Genomic DNA, 14783 nt, shown 5'->3' with positions numbered 1-14783 from the left:
GGGGGTAGGAGTGAAGAGAGGCCTCTGTGAGCAACGTCCTCAGCACTGAATTTCCTGGTGAGTAAGAGGGGAAAAACAACAGGCGTGGGGAGGGCAGCCTGGTAGCTCCATGTAGAGACAAGGTTGTCCCATGAGTCAGGAAACAGATCAAAAATCTGCACAGGTGAAGCCCTGAGAAATTGCAGAGTCAGGGTTTGTGGCATCACAGATGATGGAAACTCCCTTCTGGAGCAGGTTCTGATATGTCACCATCTATTGTCAGTCCAAATCAGGGTGATTTGGCACATTTGGGCACATGGTTTAGGGTGACCATGGTAGTGCTGGGCTGGCAGCTGGACTGGGTCTTCCTGAAGGTCTCTTCCAACCCTGATGATTCTGTGGAATGTGGACAGTTTTCACAGAAAGAAAAGGTCTGAGAACACTGTTCATAAAATTCCCTCCACATCCTTTCCATTCCCCAGCTGTTTTTTTGGGGGTGGGTTTTCCAAGACTCCCCCATCACCCTCCTGGCCCTCCCTCCATCACCTCTTTCCCTCCTGTACCAGTTGTGCGTTAAAGAATTCTTCTTTAGGCACAAGAACAAGAGAACAGTTCCCATCAGGTTGGGAACTGAAGTGCTGTTGCCCCTCTGGAGTTTGCGCAGAACCACAACCCATGATCAGAGACTTCTCAGAGCTCAGACCCTCCACCAGGAACCAGTGTTCCAAAATCAAATAAATTAACCTTACACAACCTGAGTTGATTCATCCATGGACTGGAGATGAGCAAGCATTTGCCCAACAAGGAACCATCTCCTGCAGCTGTGGAAGGAGGGAGTGGGAAAGGGGTGGCTGCAAAGAGGAGATGAGAAGCCACTATTGAGGTTTTCTCAGACATTTCAACACAAAAAAAATGCAACCTCTGCCCTTTTATGAAAGCTCCATAGATGCTCATGGTGAACTCACTGTGGGTGTGCCGGGCCCAGTTAATCAGCGGGATAAGCACCACACCGGAGCCATCCCCACCTCAGGAGGGTATAAAGGGCCAGTCCCAGGCTGGGGGAGCACAGCTTCACCTCCAGCCACTTCCTCTCATTCCTTTATTCCTTGGATCACTCCTGGCAGCCATGTCCCGCCAGTGCACTGTGAGGAGCCAGGCCAGAAGGAACTTCAGCACTGCTTCTGCCTTCATCCCAAATGCCAGCAGCTCCAGCCTCTGCCTGCGCCCTGCACTCCAAGCTGGGAGCTGTGGCCCCACCACTGCCTATGGAAGGCTCACTGGAGGCTTTGGAAGCAGGAGCCTCTACAACCTTGGTGAATGCCAGAGGATCTCCATAGCTGGAAGAGGGGGTGTCTCCTACGGACCCGCAGGTTTTGGTGCTGGCTCTGGGATCTCCTGTGGGTTTGGTGGGGCAGCTGCTGGTCCTTTTGGGTTTGGTGGTGGCCCTGGATTCCCTGCTGTCCCAGCTGGGGGCATCCATGAAGTGTCAGTCAACCAGAGCCTTCTGAAGCCACTCAACCTGCAGATTGACCCCCATATCCAGAGTATCCGTAAGAATGAGAAGGATCAGATTCAAACCCTCAACAATAAATTTGCCTCCTTCATCGACAAGGTGAGACCTGAGATTCCTGGTTATGCTGTGGTGATTCTTTGGTGGGGAAGCACAAACAAGGGTGAATTATATCTTTAGCCACAATTTTGCTGCTCCTGTACTGCCAGCATTCTAAAGTCCCAGCAGCCTGGGAACAAATCCTGGGGGTTTCCAGCTTTGAGACCATTTACATGTTTCAGGAATGCTGCAGTGAGACCAGAAAACAGGGACAAAGGGGTGGTACTGGATGTAAGGAAGCAGAGTTGGGAGAGAGAGCAGGAGTGTTTAATTTGTCAGCTGAAGGGCTGAGACCTCCCACCTTCCAGCAAGTAAATCCTTGCAGGATGTGCCTCACATCTCCAAGGAAAACCATCCTAAAACATCCTTCTCTCTCCAGGTCCGATTCCTTGAACAACAAAACAAGGTCCTGGAGACCAAGTGGGCCCTTCTGCAAGAACAGGGGAACAAAACGGTGAGAAAGAACATTGAGCCCCTCTTTGAGACCTACCTGAACAACCTCAGGAGGCACCTGAGCAGCCTAACGACAGAGAAGGAGAACCTGAGAGGGGAGCTGAGCAAGATGCAGACCATTGCTGAGGACTTCAGGAACAAGTGAGTCTGTTCATGGTCTGCCTGGGCCTGGGTGGGCTGCAACAGATGCAGAAAACAAGGGAAAAAAATCCTTTTTGCTGACTTAATCCTCTGAGAAAAGTCCGAGGTTAATACAAGATATGGCTGAAAAGTAACAGACAGAAAATTACAGAGCAAAAAGACCAAGGTGCTGAGCTGTACGTACAAAAAAAATTAGAGACTGGTCCTGAAAACATGAAATAATTTTAAAACAAGCCTAGACCACCCCTCCACCTCCATTCCACAGATATGAAGACGAGCTCAACAAGCGCACGGATGTCGAGATCGAGTTTGTGACCCTGAAGAAGGTGGGTGCCTGCCCATGTGGCCTCCCAGCCCTGCAAGAAACCCCTTCTCCAGCTTTTCCTCTGCTTCTCTGAAACTCACCTCATTCTGATGATGTGCTTCCTCTCCTAGGAGGTGGACACTGCCTACCTGGACAAGGCAGAGCTGCAGGCCAGGCTGGATTCGCTCACAGAGGAGATCGACTTCCTCAGAGCCCTCTACGAAGCTGTGAGCACCAGAGCTTATATCCTTCTCCTTGCCTTCCTTTCCCATTCCAGGGCCTCAGGGCTGATTATTTTCCCCTCTGTTGCACTAAATAATTCAATGGTTTTTCCATTTCACATTTCTGCATGAAGCTGTCTTGGAAAAATCCTTTTGTTCACCCAGCTCTCCCCTCTAACCCTGGGGCTTTCCATCCTCCAAGCAACATTTGTGTTGCGACTCTCAGGAGTATTTGCTGCTTTTGCAGGAGTTGTCCCAGATACAGAGCCAGATCTCTGACACCTCTGTTATCCTGACCATGGACAACAACCGGAGCCTTGACATGGACAGCATCATCGCCGAGGTGAAGGCGCAGTACGAGGACATCGCCAACCGGAGCCGCGCCGAGGCCGAGTCCTGGTACCAGTCCAGGGTAAGCGCCTCAGGAGGCTTCTGCAAAGGGAAAACCATTCTCCCATCCCCAAATTCCCCAAGGGAGCAGGGTCCCACTGTGATTTTGAAACACAGAATGTCTTCAGATCTAATAACCCTATGAAATTCAGAAGTGTTAATGTGGGATTGAGAACACGCACACATTTTTGAACATGCAAACAGCCCCAAACCTACACTGTTGGGCTCTAAATCCAGCTTATTTTCCTTTGACTGGTTGTCCCTCTCTGTGACAGTATGAGGAGCTGCAGGCCACGGCTGGCAGGCATGGGGATGACCTCCGGAACACCAAGCAGGAGATCTCAGAGCTCAACCGCCACGTCCAGCGGCTCCGACACGAAATTGACAGCGTGAAAAAACAGGTAAAGGGCAGCAAACATAACCCTTGCTGTGACCCCACCTATGAGTTGCCCAGGGAATAAAATCAACCAAGGGAGTTCTGCTGGATCAGGAATGAACATGACTGGATTTATATGAGAGCAGTGACATCACCAAGAGTTACTCAGTGTAGTATCAATCACCGCAAGGATATTCTGAGAGTTGTGGAGGTAAATCCAGATTGTGACCTGACTCAGAACATGGATCAGTTCAATGAATTGAATTCAATTCATGTATCAGTGATGGTTAAGGTCACACCCTATTGATGTTAACCCAAACATCAGACGTGGGATTGGGACCTCAGGATACAAAGAGCTGGATTATGCTCTTGATAAGGAATGAAAATCTGGATTTTCCCCTGCAGGTCACTGGATTGCAGACGGCCATCAGTGACGCAGAACATCGTGGGGAGCTGGCCCTCAAGGATGCCAGGGACAAACTGGAGGACTTGGAGACAGCTCTGCAGAAAGCCAAGGCTGACCTGGCCCGGCAGCTCCGGGAATACCAGGAGCTCATGAATGTCAAGCTGGCCCTGGATATTGAGATCGTGACTTATAAGAAGCTGCTGGAGGGTGAGGAGTGCAGGTGGGTGAGATTTTATATCCCAGTTTTCAGAGGTGCAATGGAGTTAAAGACCCTGGTCAGGTTTAGATCCACATTCAGACCTGAAACTGTTTAAAGGCCAGTGAGTGGCTGTGAAGAGAAGCTGTTTGGGAACAGCAGCCTTTCATACAAACTTCACACCTTTCAAAAATATTCAAAGGAAATTTTCCTGCCTTTGTGAGCAGGTCCTGCTCACGGGTTCCCTTTGAAGTCTCACTGGCTCTCTTTTGCTCCCTGACAGGCTCTCTGGGGAAGGTGCTGGCTCAGTGAACATCTGTAAGTAACTTTTAGAGACATTTGGCACTTTCTGTATCTACCTCCCACCCCTGCTCAGAACCTATCCCACTCATCCACTGCCTGTGGATTCTCTCATGATGGTGTTTTCCCCTGGCAGCTGTGACCAGAAGCACTTCAGGAACGGGATATGGAGGCATGAACTGCCTGAGCTCCAGTGGTGGGGCTGGAGGTGTGGTCTGTGCTGGAATGGGAGTAGGCTCCATCTCTGGAAGTGGATACGGCACAGGTGGCTCTTGCATGGTTGGAGGCAGCAGCTCCAGCTTCAAGTCCATCTCCACCGGCTCTTCCGCCAGGGGATATTACTGAGGGACTGACTCCAGGCCCCAGTGCCACCAGCGCTGAGGCTTCTCTTGGGTCCAGTCCTCATCCAGCTCCTTCAAAAGATTTAGAAATCAAACCCATGTGTCATTAGTTATATAAAAGATGCTGTGCTCCTGTTTGTCCTGTGACCCTCAACATTCCTCATTTCCCAGTGTTTGTCTAATAAAAGGCATGTGGAATTAACTATGTCGCATCCTCTTTTCAATTCCAATTCTTTTCACTTACCTTGTGGCAAAGGGTGGCTTTGTGGCTGGTGCAGCACAGTAACTTTGCTGCTTTGAAGGTAAAAAAGGCACATGGAAGTTGAGACATCTCCTTCCTCTCCAAGTCCATGGACCTCATATCCAACAGGAATAAAACATTTGGATGTTCTATTTCCATGAGGATGGGAAGATATGTACACTTCCTACTTGGCACAAGAGAACGTTCTTCTGTCTTAATTCCTACATTATGATATCTCAGCCCTTTATGTCACAGTAGTTGTGCCCAAACCTCTGTAATCGAATGGATGACTCATGGAGGGATATAAATCTGGTTTTCCCAAGAAGATGAGTGCTGCAGCTCATCTGATCTGCACACACATCTGCAGGGACTGATAAAACACGTCCACTGCCATTACCATAATTACAAATGGAAAACACCCATTAAACTCCCAAAGTAACCCCTTTTGGGAGGAATAATATACCCAGAGCAGGTTGTGAGACAGTGAAAGACCCTCAGGGCGCTGGAAAGGAAGTGGCTTGTCCTCTTCAGTACCTGCCCATCTTTGTCCAGGCTCTCCACATCCCACTGGCAGCAGCAGAGCTGGAGTTTGGTTTGTTATTTAAGCACTGTCCAGCATCAAAGCTCCATCCAGAGCTACATGAATGGGGAAGGGTCTGCAGGGGCAACACAAGGAGCAGCTGAGGGTTGGCTTGTCTGCCTTGGAAAAGAGGAGACTGAGGTGAGACTCCTTGGGGGCTGCAGCTTCATCCCGAGGGACAGCTCCGATCTCTGCTCTGGGGAGAGCTAGAGACAGGATGCAGGGAATGGCTGGAGCTGTGCCAGTGGAGGTCTAGGTTGGATATCAGGAAAGATTTGTCCCCAGAGGGTGCTGGGGCTCTGAACAGGCTCCCCAGGGAATGGTGTGCTGGTTTTATCATTAGAACTACTAGGGAAGTGGGGTTTTTTGAGATGACCTGCTGAGAGCTTCCTCTGTGCCTGATAAAATCAATCAGTGGGTCGTTCTGGATATTGACACTTTGTTAAATTGCTAGAAAGCTGAGCATGCCTCTGTAAACACACAGGTTGAAAATGAAAAATCCTGAGAATTCTCTTTTCTCTTCCAGCCTGAGAACAGGTAACAAGGCCAGCCCAGACCCTTGTCTCGACTGGGCTGGGCTGAGCGGGCTCTGCTGTGGGGCTGGACCCCTTCCTGGGGAGCCCACGGAGCCGGGCAGGGAGGGGAGGCCGTGGGGCTGAGGCTGGGCCAGGCCATGGCTGCGGTTGTGAACATCTTGCCGCTACTAAGCCCTGCCCTGCTGCCAGCCCAGGCTGAGCTGGGGTCCGCTGAGCCCCAGGAGCAGCCCCAGGCCGGGCTGGCTCAGCCAAGATTCTGCTGCCATTGAGGTTCACCTGCAACCACCAGGCAGGGGAGGGGAGGCTGCAGGGCTGAGGCCGGGCCATGGCTGCGGTTGCTGACATCTGGCCGCCTCTAAGCCCTCCCTTGCTGCCAGCTGAGCCTGAGCTGGCGTCTGCTGAGCCCCAGGAGCAGCCTCAGGCCAGCCCAGCTCAGCCAAGATTCTACCATTGTTGGGGCTCACCTGCAACCACTGGACAGGGGAAGGGGAGGCCGCGGGGCTGAGGCCGGGCTGGGCGATGGCTGCGGTTGTGAACATCTTGCCACTACTAAGCCCTGCCCTGCTGCCAGCCCAGCCTGAGCTGCATCCAGCAAGCCCCAGGAGCAGCCCTGGGCCGGGCCGGCTCGGCAAAGACTCTGCTGCCATTGAGTTTCACCTGCTACCACTGGGCAGGGGAGGGGAGGCCACGGGGCTGAGGCTAGGCCATGGCTGAGGTTCCTAACATGTGGTGCTACTAAGCCCTGCCTTGTTGCCAGCCCAGGCTGAGCTGGATCCAGCAGGCCCCAGAAGCAGCCCCAGGCCCAGCTGGCTGGCCAAGATTCTACCATTGTTGGGGTTCACCTGCAACCACTGGGCAGGGGAGGGGAGGCCAGGCTGGGTCATGGCTGTAGTTGCTGACATCTGGCTGCTACTGAGCCCTGCCTTGCTGCCAGCCCAGCCTGAGCTGCATCCAGCAGGCCCCAGGAGCAGCCCTGGGCCGGGCTGTCTGGCCAAGACTCTGCTGCCATTGAGGTTCACCTGCAAACACTGGGCAGGAGAGGAGAGGCTGCAGGGCTGAGGTTGGGCCATGGCTGCGGTTGCTGACATCTGGCTGCTACTAAGCCCTGCCCTGCCACCAGCCCAGGCTGAGCTGGGGTCCCTGGGCCCCAGGAGCAGCCCTGGTCCGGGCCAGCTCGACCAGGATTCTACCATCACTGGGGTTCATCTACAACCCCTGGGCGCGGGGAGAAGCCCTCGGCCTCTGGCCATGCTGCTGCTGTGTTCTGGCCTGGCTGCTGAGATCCTGGCCCTCTCCCCAGCATGGCCACCAAAGAAATCCTCTACCTTAAACAGCTCCACCACTATCCAGCAGAAATCACACAGCCATCTGCAGGCCTGGGTGAGATATTAACTCTTTCAGTACACAGATGAGACCTACAGACATCGATCCTCCCTTGGGTGAGAGAAAAGAACAGAGTGAGAACATGTAGAGGAACAACATGAAGACACTAAGGCCAATGAAGAAAGAGTCAAGCCCCAGATGGGAGGGATGAGAAGATGCCTTGATCTTGGGGCTGAAATCCTTTGTAAAGCTATGGAGAAATATGTAATTGACACATCAGACTCTTTTTCCCTGTAACTTATGGAAAAAGTATGATGAGATAAAGTGTTCAAATTGTAGATATGAACAAAGGCCTCCATGCTAAAGTAAGCAGATGTTGAAGTATCTGTGATTCCATGAGAAGTCTGAACAGAGACAGAGGGAAGAGTGATGAAGACCCTCTGCCCCATGGAAAGAAGACCTCTGTTCTCAGTGATGAAGATGATCTCAGAGATAGATAAAGAGAACCTTTGCTCTTGAACAGCTCATCCTTAAAATAGAACCCCGTAAGTTGACATGACCCATAAACACAGAGTGTGAAAGCCGTGAAAGATGGGAGGGACTTCACGATTGCAGATTCCCAAAGGGCTGCTATCTGTGGAAATTAAAAGCCATGAGAGAACTGTTTCCTTGTGGAAAAGTCTCCACAACATTACCAAGAGGAACTTCTCTCCCTAAGTGAACTGAAGAAAGACTGTTCTAGAAGTGATAAATCCTGTTCTAGAAGTGATAAACTGACTAAATTTTTTCTGTACATTGTTAGTAGGAAAGAAAAAGTTGTAGGGGGGAGGAGAAGTGTTCTAAAGATTTTATTCTGATTCTTATTATTCTTTCTTTTAATTACTGTTAATAAAGCTTTCTTTATGCCCTTTTAAAGTTATGAGCTTGCTTTGCCTTCCTCCTAATCTCTCTTGCAGAAGGAAATGAATGAGTATATTCAGTAGGTCCACTGGCCAGTGCTAGACCCACCACATTAATTGGTGCATTGGCCAGGAAATCTCAAATTGGTGAACGAAAACCACTACAAATGGTCACAGCTCCAAGGCTGCTAGAGCTCCAGAAGCATTTAGACAACGCCCTTCTGCATAGGGTGGGATTTTGGGGTGTCTGTGCAGGGCCAGGGGTTGGATTTTTTGGTCCCTGTGGGTGCCTTCCAGCCCAGGACATTCTGTGACTCATCTGATGAACGGGACTTTCACATCTCAGGCTGTTTTCTCTCAGGGGACCCTGGACTTTCAGAATTCTGGGGTCCCAGAAAGGCACTGGTGTCTCTGAAATCCCTACCTTTACCAGCAACACCTCAGTGCAGGTGAAGTTCTACCTGGAAAGCTCAGGAGTACAGACCAAGAAAGGAACTTCTTGCCTGGATCAGCACAGGTTATCACTACCCCACAATGGCTGGAAATCTGGGGGCAGAGTCAGGATTTTTCTTTAGCAAAGCACATCAAACTGGCATTTTCCCCATCTCTGGATTCCCTCTTGCGGCAATTTCAGTCTTATCAGCTTTAAACTAAACAGGAACCATTTTAACCAAGCCCAAAGGCAACTTGTGGAATGGAAATGGATTTTTTTTTTGCCCCACCAGTAAAATTCTCTTTGAAAAACAGCTTAGAAAATACGGGTTAGAAAGTTTTACGAGCTGTCTCTGCCAGCCTGTGGCATTAGAGCTGTGGGGGTGACTGGGTGCCAGATACCAAAGCCGTGAGCTCACTCCTTTGAGCTGTGGTCAAGCTCAGCTCTCCAAAAGCATAAAAGGCTGAGAAGACTCCTGATCCCAACTCCCAAATATTCCTGCTCCTCTGCTACCTCACCTCACTGTCCTCTTTCAGTGCTGGGTCTCTTGGAGTTGGTGCTGCTCCTCCACGGTGCCCGTCCAGCGGAGCAGCTGCAGCTCCGTGAGTCCCACGTGTCCCATGGCCCTGCTGGAGGCACGGGAAGGGCCAGAGGAGCCTTCAGCAGGAGGAGCCCTCACAGCCTTGGGTGAGCATGAGGATGGCCATGAGGGGAGGGCCTGGGACTGCCAGACCAGGATACAGCCCCAGGGCAGGAGGCAGAGCTGGAGGAGCAGGGCTTGGATGTGGCCCTGGAGGGATCCAGAAGGTCATGGTCTATAGCTGCATTGGGAACCCCAACAAAGGAGGAATGATGAGGAGGACTCCATCTTATCAGAAGGCTAATTAATTATTTTCTTATACTATATTATTCTATACATCTAAAACTGATTCTGCCAAGCACTTAACTCTGCACCCAACTGCACACACTGCACTGAATTTCATGACTGTCATCCAACAGTCCTGACACACACACACACTTGGTCCTGACAGGCCAAGGAAACAAAACACCATCACTTTGGGTAAACAATCTCCATATTGCATTCTACTTTTGCACAAATACAGGCACAGCAAATGATAAGAATTTTTTTTCCCTTTCTCTGAGGTTCAGAGAATGCGAAACCCAGAAATATTCTTGGGAAGAATTGTGCCTTGCTTTTCTCTGTGAAGAGAACTGTGGCTACAATGGTCGACCAGTGCCTCTTGGTGCCCCTGAACCAAGATTGACCCCAATGTGCAGCAGGTGCAGCAGGAGGACAAGGACCAAATTAAATCCTTCAAAAGCTAATTTGCCTCCTTCATCAACAAGGTGAGGCATGTCCTCCTCCAGCTCTGGCTTACCTGGAGATGGAGTCAGGAAGTTCTTAACATTAGAAATTTAATTCTAAATCATTAAAGCAGAGTTAAGGACTTTGTGCAGGACTTTGTTCCATATGCAGACTGTCCATATAGATCTTTTTGACAACCCGAGTGTGGAACAAATTATTTCTCCAGGTTTCCTTGGAGCTGAGTATTTCTCCTGGTTCCCAAATCTTCTCACCAATGATCTTTTGGTGACATGCCCATCAAATCATGCTTTAAATTACAGAAAACATTTACAACCCCCACCATATTAAACTTCCATTTCATGAAAAGCAAGGCAAGTTTTGAGTTGAGGATCCTGAATTATTTATATTGTTCTGAGGGCTTTCACGTGCAGTTCCTGGAGCAACAGAACAAAGTTCTGGAGACCAAATGGAGCCTCTTGAAAGGCCAGAAAACTGTGTAGAATAATCTGGAGCCCATGTTTGAGTTGTACATCAGCAGTACGAGGCAGCAGCTGGAGGCTCTGGGAGGGAAGAGGCTGCAACTCAGCTCTGAGCTCAAGGCCATGCAGGACATGGGGGAGGACTTCAAGGTCAGGTAGGCAACACCCACAACAAGATCTCTCCAGTTTTACTTCACTCTGTTCTTCCTCCGTCAGTAAAAAGGCCCAAGACAGCCCAAAAAACGTGACCTCCGAATCATGGAAAGGTTTGGGTGGGAAGGGGCATGAAAAATCATCTCATCCCACCCCCTGCCATGGGCAGGGACACCTCCCACTATCCCAGGCTGCTCCAAGCCCCATCCAACCTGGCCTTGGACAGTAACAAGGATGGGGCAGCAACAGCTCCTAGGGAAATCCATTCCAGGGCCTCCCTACCCTCATGTGGAGGAATCCCCTCCCAATATACCATCTATCCCTCCCTCTAGGTGGGAAGCCATTCCCAGTGTCCTGTCCCCCTATCCCTTGTCCCAAGTCCTTCTCCAGCTCTCCAGGAGCCCCTTTGGGGACTGAAAGGGGCTCCAAGCTCTCCCTGGAGCTCTGTATTTTGTTTGAATTGCTTGGAGCTGCATCTCAGTGCTTGTCAGCTGAGAAGCCCAGTGTGGAGCCACCCCAGCCAGCAGCATCCATGGAATCACAAGATCCCAGAATGGTTTGGGTTGAAGGGACCTCAAAGCTCATCCCATCCCACCCCTGCCAATGGCAGGGACACCTTCCACTCTCCCAGGCTGCTCTAAGCCCCATCCAACGGGCCTTGGACACGTCCAGGGATCCAGGGGCAGCCACAGCTGCTCTGGGAAATCCATTCCAGGGCCTCCCCACCCTCAGAGGGAGGAATTTCTTCCCAATATCCCATCTAAATCTCTCCTCTTTTAGTTTAAAATTAAATCAAAATTTGTTCAATGTATTGGATAGTTTGAGCACTTTGGAAAGTGAGGAGTTACCTCCCACCCCATGGAAAGTCATCAGGATCCTGGGCCCGAGTTTCAGCTCAGCAACTCTTTGGGTTCTTGGGAGCAGGAGTTCCCTCTCTCTCCTCCACTCTTTGCACTTCAGGAAAACATCCATCCAGTATTTGTGTCTGCTCCCATGGCCATGAGGGATCTGCTGGGCATGGATGTGAATAAATGAGAAGCTTAAACTGTCAGTGTGGAACCAGAAAAATGAGATGTGGGAGTGAGGTGCTCATCCCAGCTCCCAGCAAGGGCACATGCATCCTGCCTGAACCCTCTGATCTCCTCTCCCAGGAGATCACGTGCCTGCCACACTGTGCCACCTTTCCCAACAGGAAAGGTTCCTTCCAGCCCCAAAGCAGCATTGAAACGTCCTTGACTGCCCTGGGGAGGGAAGCCAGCACGCACATGAAATCCTTGGCCAGTCAATGGTCACATCAGAGAAGCAGCTTAGACTTTAGAGCTCTGCTTGTGTCTGACAAAGTGGCAAATATTCCTTTGGGATCAGTGGATTCTGGGGTGAAGCTCAATGATATCACACACATTGCTGGGCAGAGACCATCCTCTTGCATCTACACCTACAAAAGGACTTTGGGCTCCTGCCCTGATTCCAAGGAATTTGTTCTTCCCACCTTTAACAATTTTAAACTTTTGAATCCCAAATTTTCTTCCTAATATGGGAATTGGAATGACATGATCTTTAAGGTCCCTTCCAACCCAAACCTCTGATTCGTCTGGGCCAAACATTAATCCAGCAACTGGAAAACAGACATTAAATTTTCTCTTCTACGTGGCCAAGAGCTTCGAGACCCACAAATGGATGCAAAGCTGGGGCTCTGCTTATGGAAATTATTTTCAGGGATGGATATTCCCAATGGGAATAAATCTTCCCCCATGAAAGGGCCAGGAGAGGCCAATGGTTTATTACCTGCACAGCCTCCTTCCTTTGAACTCCTCTCTTTCTCTCTTTCATCTCCTCCATTTAAGCATTCCATGGGATCTGGGCATGGGTCCAGGCTCCCGCTGGGTTTTGACCTTTCCCAAGAGCGTGGCCTGGACTCTCCCAGCCCCGGCCATCCCGCAGATCCCGGCTCTCCTGACTAACCAGGTGCGGCAATGACCTCACCCCCGGCTCCACCCAGAACATTTCGGGAGCACAAGGCTCCCATTCATGGCATAAAAGGTGCCTTTGATGAGGACCTTCAGCTTTTCTAGACAGCCCCTCCCACCCTCCAGCCCAGGGGTGCTGCCTTTTCCATCATAATCAGTGACATAGAAGTAGAAACAATGAAGCTCCATCAAGGACTCTCTTCCAGCACTGCTCCCTCCAAAAATCTGTGGATTGTTGGTAAACGCCTTCAGAATGAGACCCTTTCGTCTCTCCTCGTGTGAAGAGGGGGTTTGCACAGGGTGGAGGCTCTGAAGGGATTCTGAGCTCTCCCTCCCCATAGCTGCCAGAAGATCAACAAGCACACGACAGCAGAGAACAACTTTGTCGTGTTCAAGGTGAGGAGGCACCACCACCAAAGCAGGGACAGCTTTGGAAAGGCAAAGCACATTCAAATCACCCTTTGTATCCAGCAATGCCAGGCCCAGGGCCCAGGGCACAGGTGGAGTCATCCCAGGAAGCAGAAGCACCTGTGTAGCAGTGCTGGGCTGTAATTCCTCCTTGTTTCAGGTCCCTCATCCCAAACTCAGGAGTGTCCCCCAGATCAGCTCTAGGTCATTCAGACCTTGTCCCTTCACCAGATGCTCTGCCAGTCCTCAGCCATTCTGTGTCCAATCCCAGCATCCACAGCCCTCTAGTTTCACCTGCAGGAGACACAGTAAGAAGCTTCTGCTGTTTCAAGTATTGTACAAAATATCTGTCTGGCAGGAAAAGGGAAATTCAGTGGTGTGACATTGTTTGGATCCATGGACACCCTCCCTCTTCCCCTCCCAAAGAAAAGGTGGAGATGAGAAATCACCTCACTCTTGGCTCTGCTTAATGGCGCAGAAATCAAGAAATCCTCCATTTCTGATTTAATATGAAATTTCAGATCTTAATTTAAACTGAAACTCCAAAGGTTTGTGTTAGATACAAAGACTTCACCCAGTGACCCAGAGGTCTGGTCCAACCTTCGTTGTCACCATTCCAGGATGTGGATGCTGCCTGCATGAACAAGGTGGATCAGGGGACCAAGGTGGATGCCCTGGCAGATGAGATAAACTTCCTGCGAGCCCTCTACGAAGCAGTAAGAGTATCCCCAATTTCCCAGTTGCCCCATTTTCCCAGTCTCCAGAGGCTCAAAGAGCCCAAGAGCTGGTCAGTGTGATAGATGAGTAATGCAATGGTTGACTCTCACAATTAAAGGTTAAATATCATGTATATATGTTAAGAGAAGTTTTATAGATTTATGGTTGTGTTTTACCCCCCTTGCATTGGTCTCAGGGGACAGCCTGGGTTTGGGACACTTGGGAGGGTCAGATTGTTACCATGGCAACAGCTGACCTCCAATCAAGATTTAAGGACATGAACTCCACCACTGGACAGCGAAGAAGGAGTGGAGGGACAGAACTTTGGGAGGGGCTAAAGGGTTAAAAGTTGAAACCTCCATTGTGTGGGTGAGCACATGGTGGGGAAAATCCTCTGCTGCTCCTGGCTCCATTATATTTTCTCTATTCAGTCTTCTGTTGTATTTTTGAAAAGGTTTAATAAATCTTTCTAAATGTTTGGAAGCGAGTAGCATCTCTCACATCAGTGCTGCAGCTCCTCCCCAACTCTCTTCTACACCTCAGCTCAGGACAAACAAACAGCAAAACATTTGGGACAGAAAATGAATTTGTTTGACTTCCAGCAGCTGTCCCAGATGCAGACCCAGATCTCTGACCCCTCGCTGGTGCTGTCCATGGACAGCAGCCAGAGCTTGGACCTGACCAGCACCATCAGCAAGGTCAAGGCACAGTATGAGGACATCACCAACTGGAGCCATGCTGAGGCTGAGTCCTGGTACCAGAGCAGGGTGAGGAGGTGCAAACAAACAGGGAGATTTTTGTTTAGCATTTCCCAAAGGCTGAGTTATACTGGAGACAGCAAGCAGCAAGGACAGGGGAGAAAGGTGTAAAATGAAGTGGATTTGGAGAAGAGTTCAGATAGTTCCTTGGAGAGGTTTGGCCGTTGGACTTCATGATCTTAAAGGTCTTCTCCAACCTTCCATGATTCTTCAAGACTCTCTGGGAAAATGCTGCTTTGATAATGAGAGATGGAGGAGCAGAAGGAC

The 14783-nt window shown here is 50.3% G+C and overlaps 1 protein-coding gene across 1 annotated transcript; it reads left to right on the top strand.

Annotated features, from left to right (window-relative positions):
- The first annotated feature begins 1105 nt into the window (after nucleotides 1–1105).
- On the top strand, nucleotides 1106–4720 carry LOC118697250 (keratin, type II cytoskeletal 6A-like). Its single transcript, XM_036399792.1, has 9 exons — nucleotides 1106–1591; nucleotides 1968–2182; nucleotides 2448–2508; nucleotides 2618–2713; nucleotides 2955–3119; nucleotides 3373–3498; nucleotides 3879–4099; nucleotides 4359–4393; nucleotides 4512–4720. Exons 1-9 carry the CDS (start codon nucleotides 1106–1108, stop codon nucleotides 4718–4720), a joined length of 1614 nt encoding a protein of 537 aa, XP_036255685.1.
- The last annotated feature ends 10063 nt before the right edge of the window (nucleotides 4721–14783 follow it).

This window comes from Molothrus ater, chromosome 30 (genome assembly GCF_012460135.2).
Source record: "Molothrus ater isolate BHLD 08-10-18 breed brown headed cowbird chromosome 30, BPBGC_Mater_1.1, whole genome shotgun sequence".
Lineage (NCBI taxonomy): Eukaryota > Metazoa > Chordata > Aves > Passeriformes > Icteridae > Molothrus > Molothrus ater.
This window is presented reverse-complemented; position numbering and strand designations above follow the sequence as displayed.

Excerpts from the sequence above, each read along its gene's own strand:
- LOC118697250 (XM_036399792.1), top strand. The coding sequence starts at position 1,106 with ATGTCCCGCCAGTGCACTGTGAGGAGCCAGGCCAGAAGGAACTTCAGC. Across the intron at positions 2,714-2,954 it reads TCAGAGCCCTCTACGAAGCT|GAGTTGTCCCAGATACAGAG; the intron begins GTGAGCACCAGA and ends CTGCTTTTGCAG. Across the intron at positions 3,120-3,372 it reads AGTCCTGGTACCAGTCCAGG|TATGAGGAGCTGCAGGCCAC; the intron begins GTAAGCGCCTCA and ends TCTCTGTGACAG.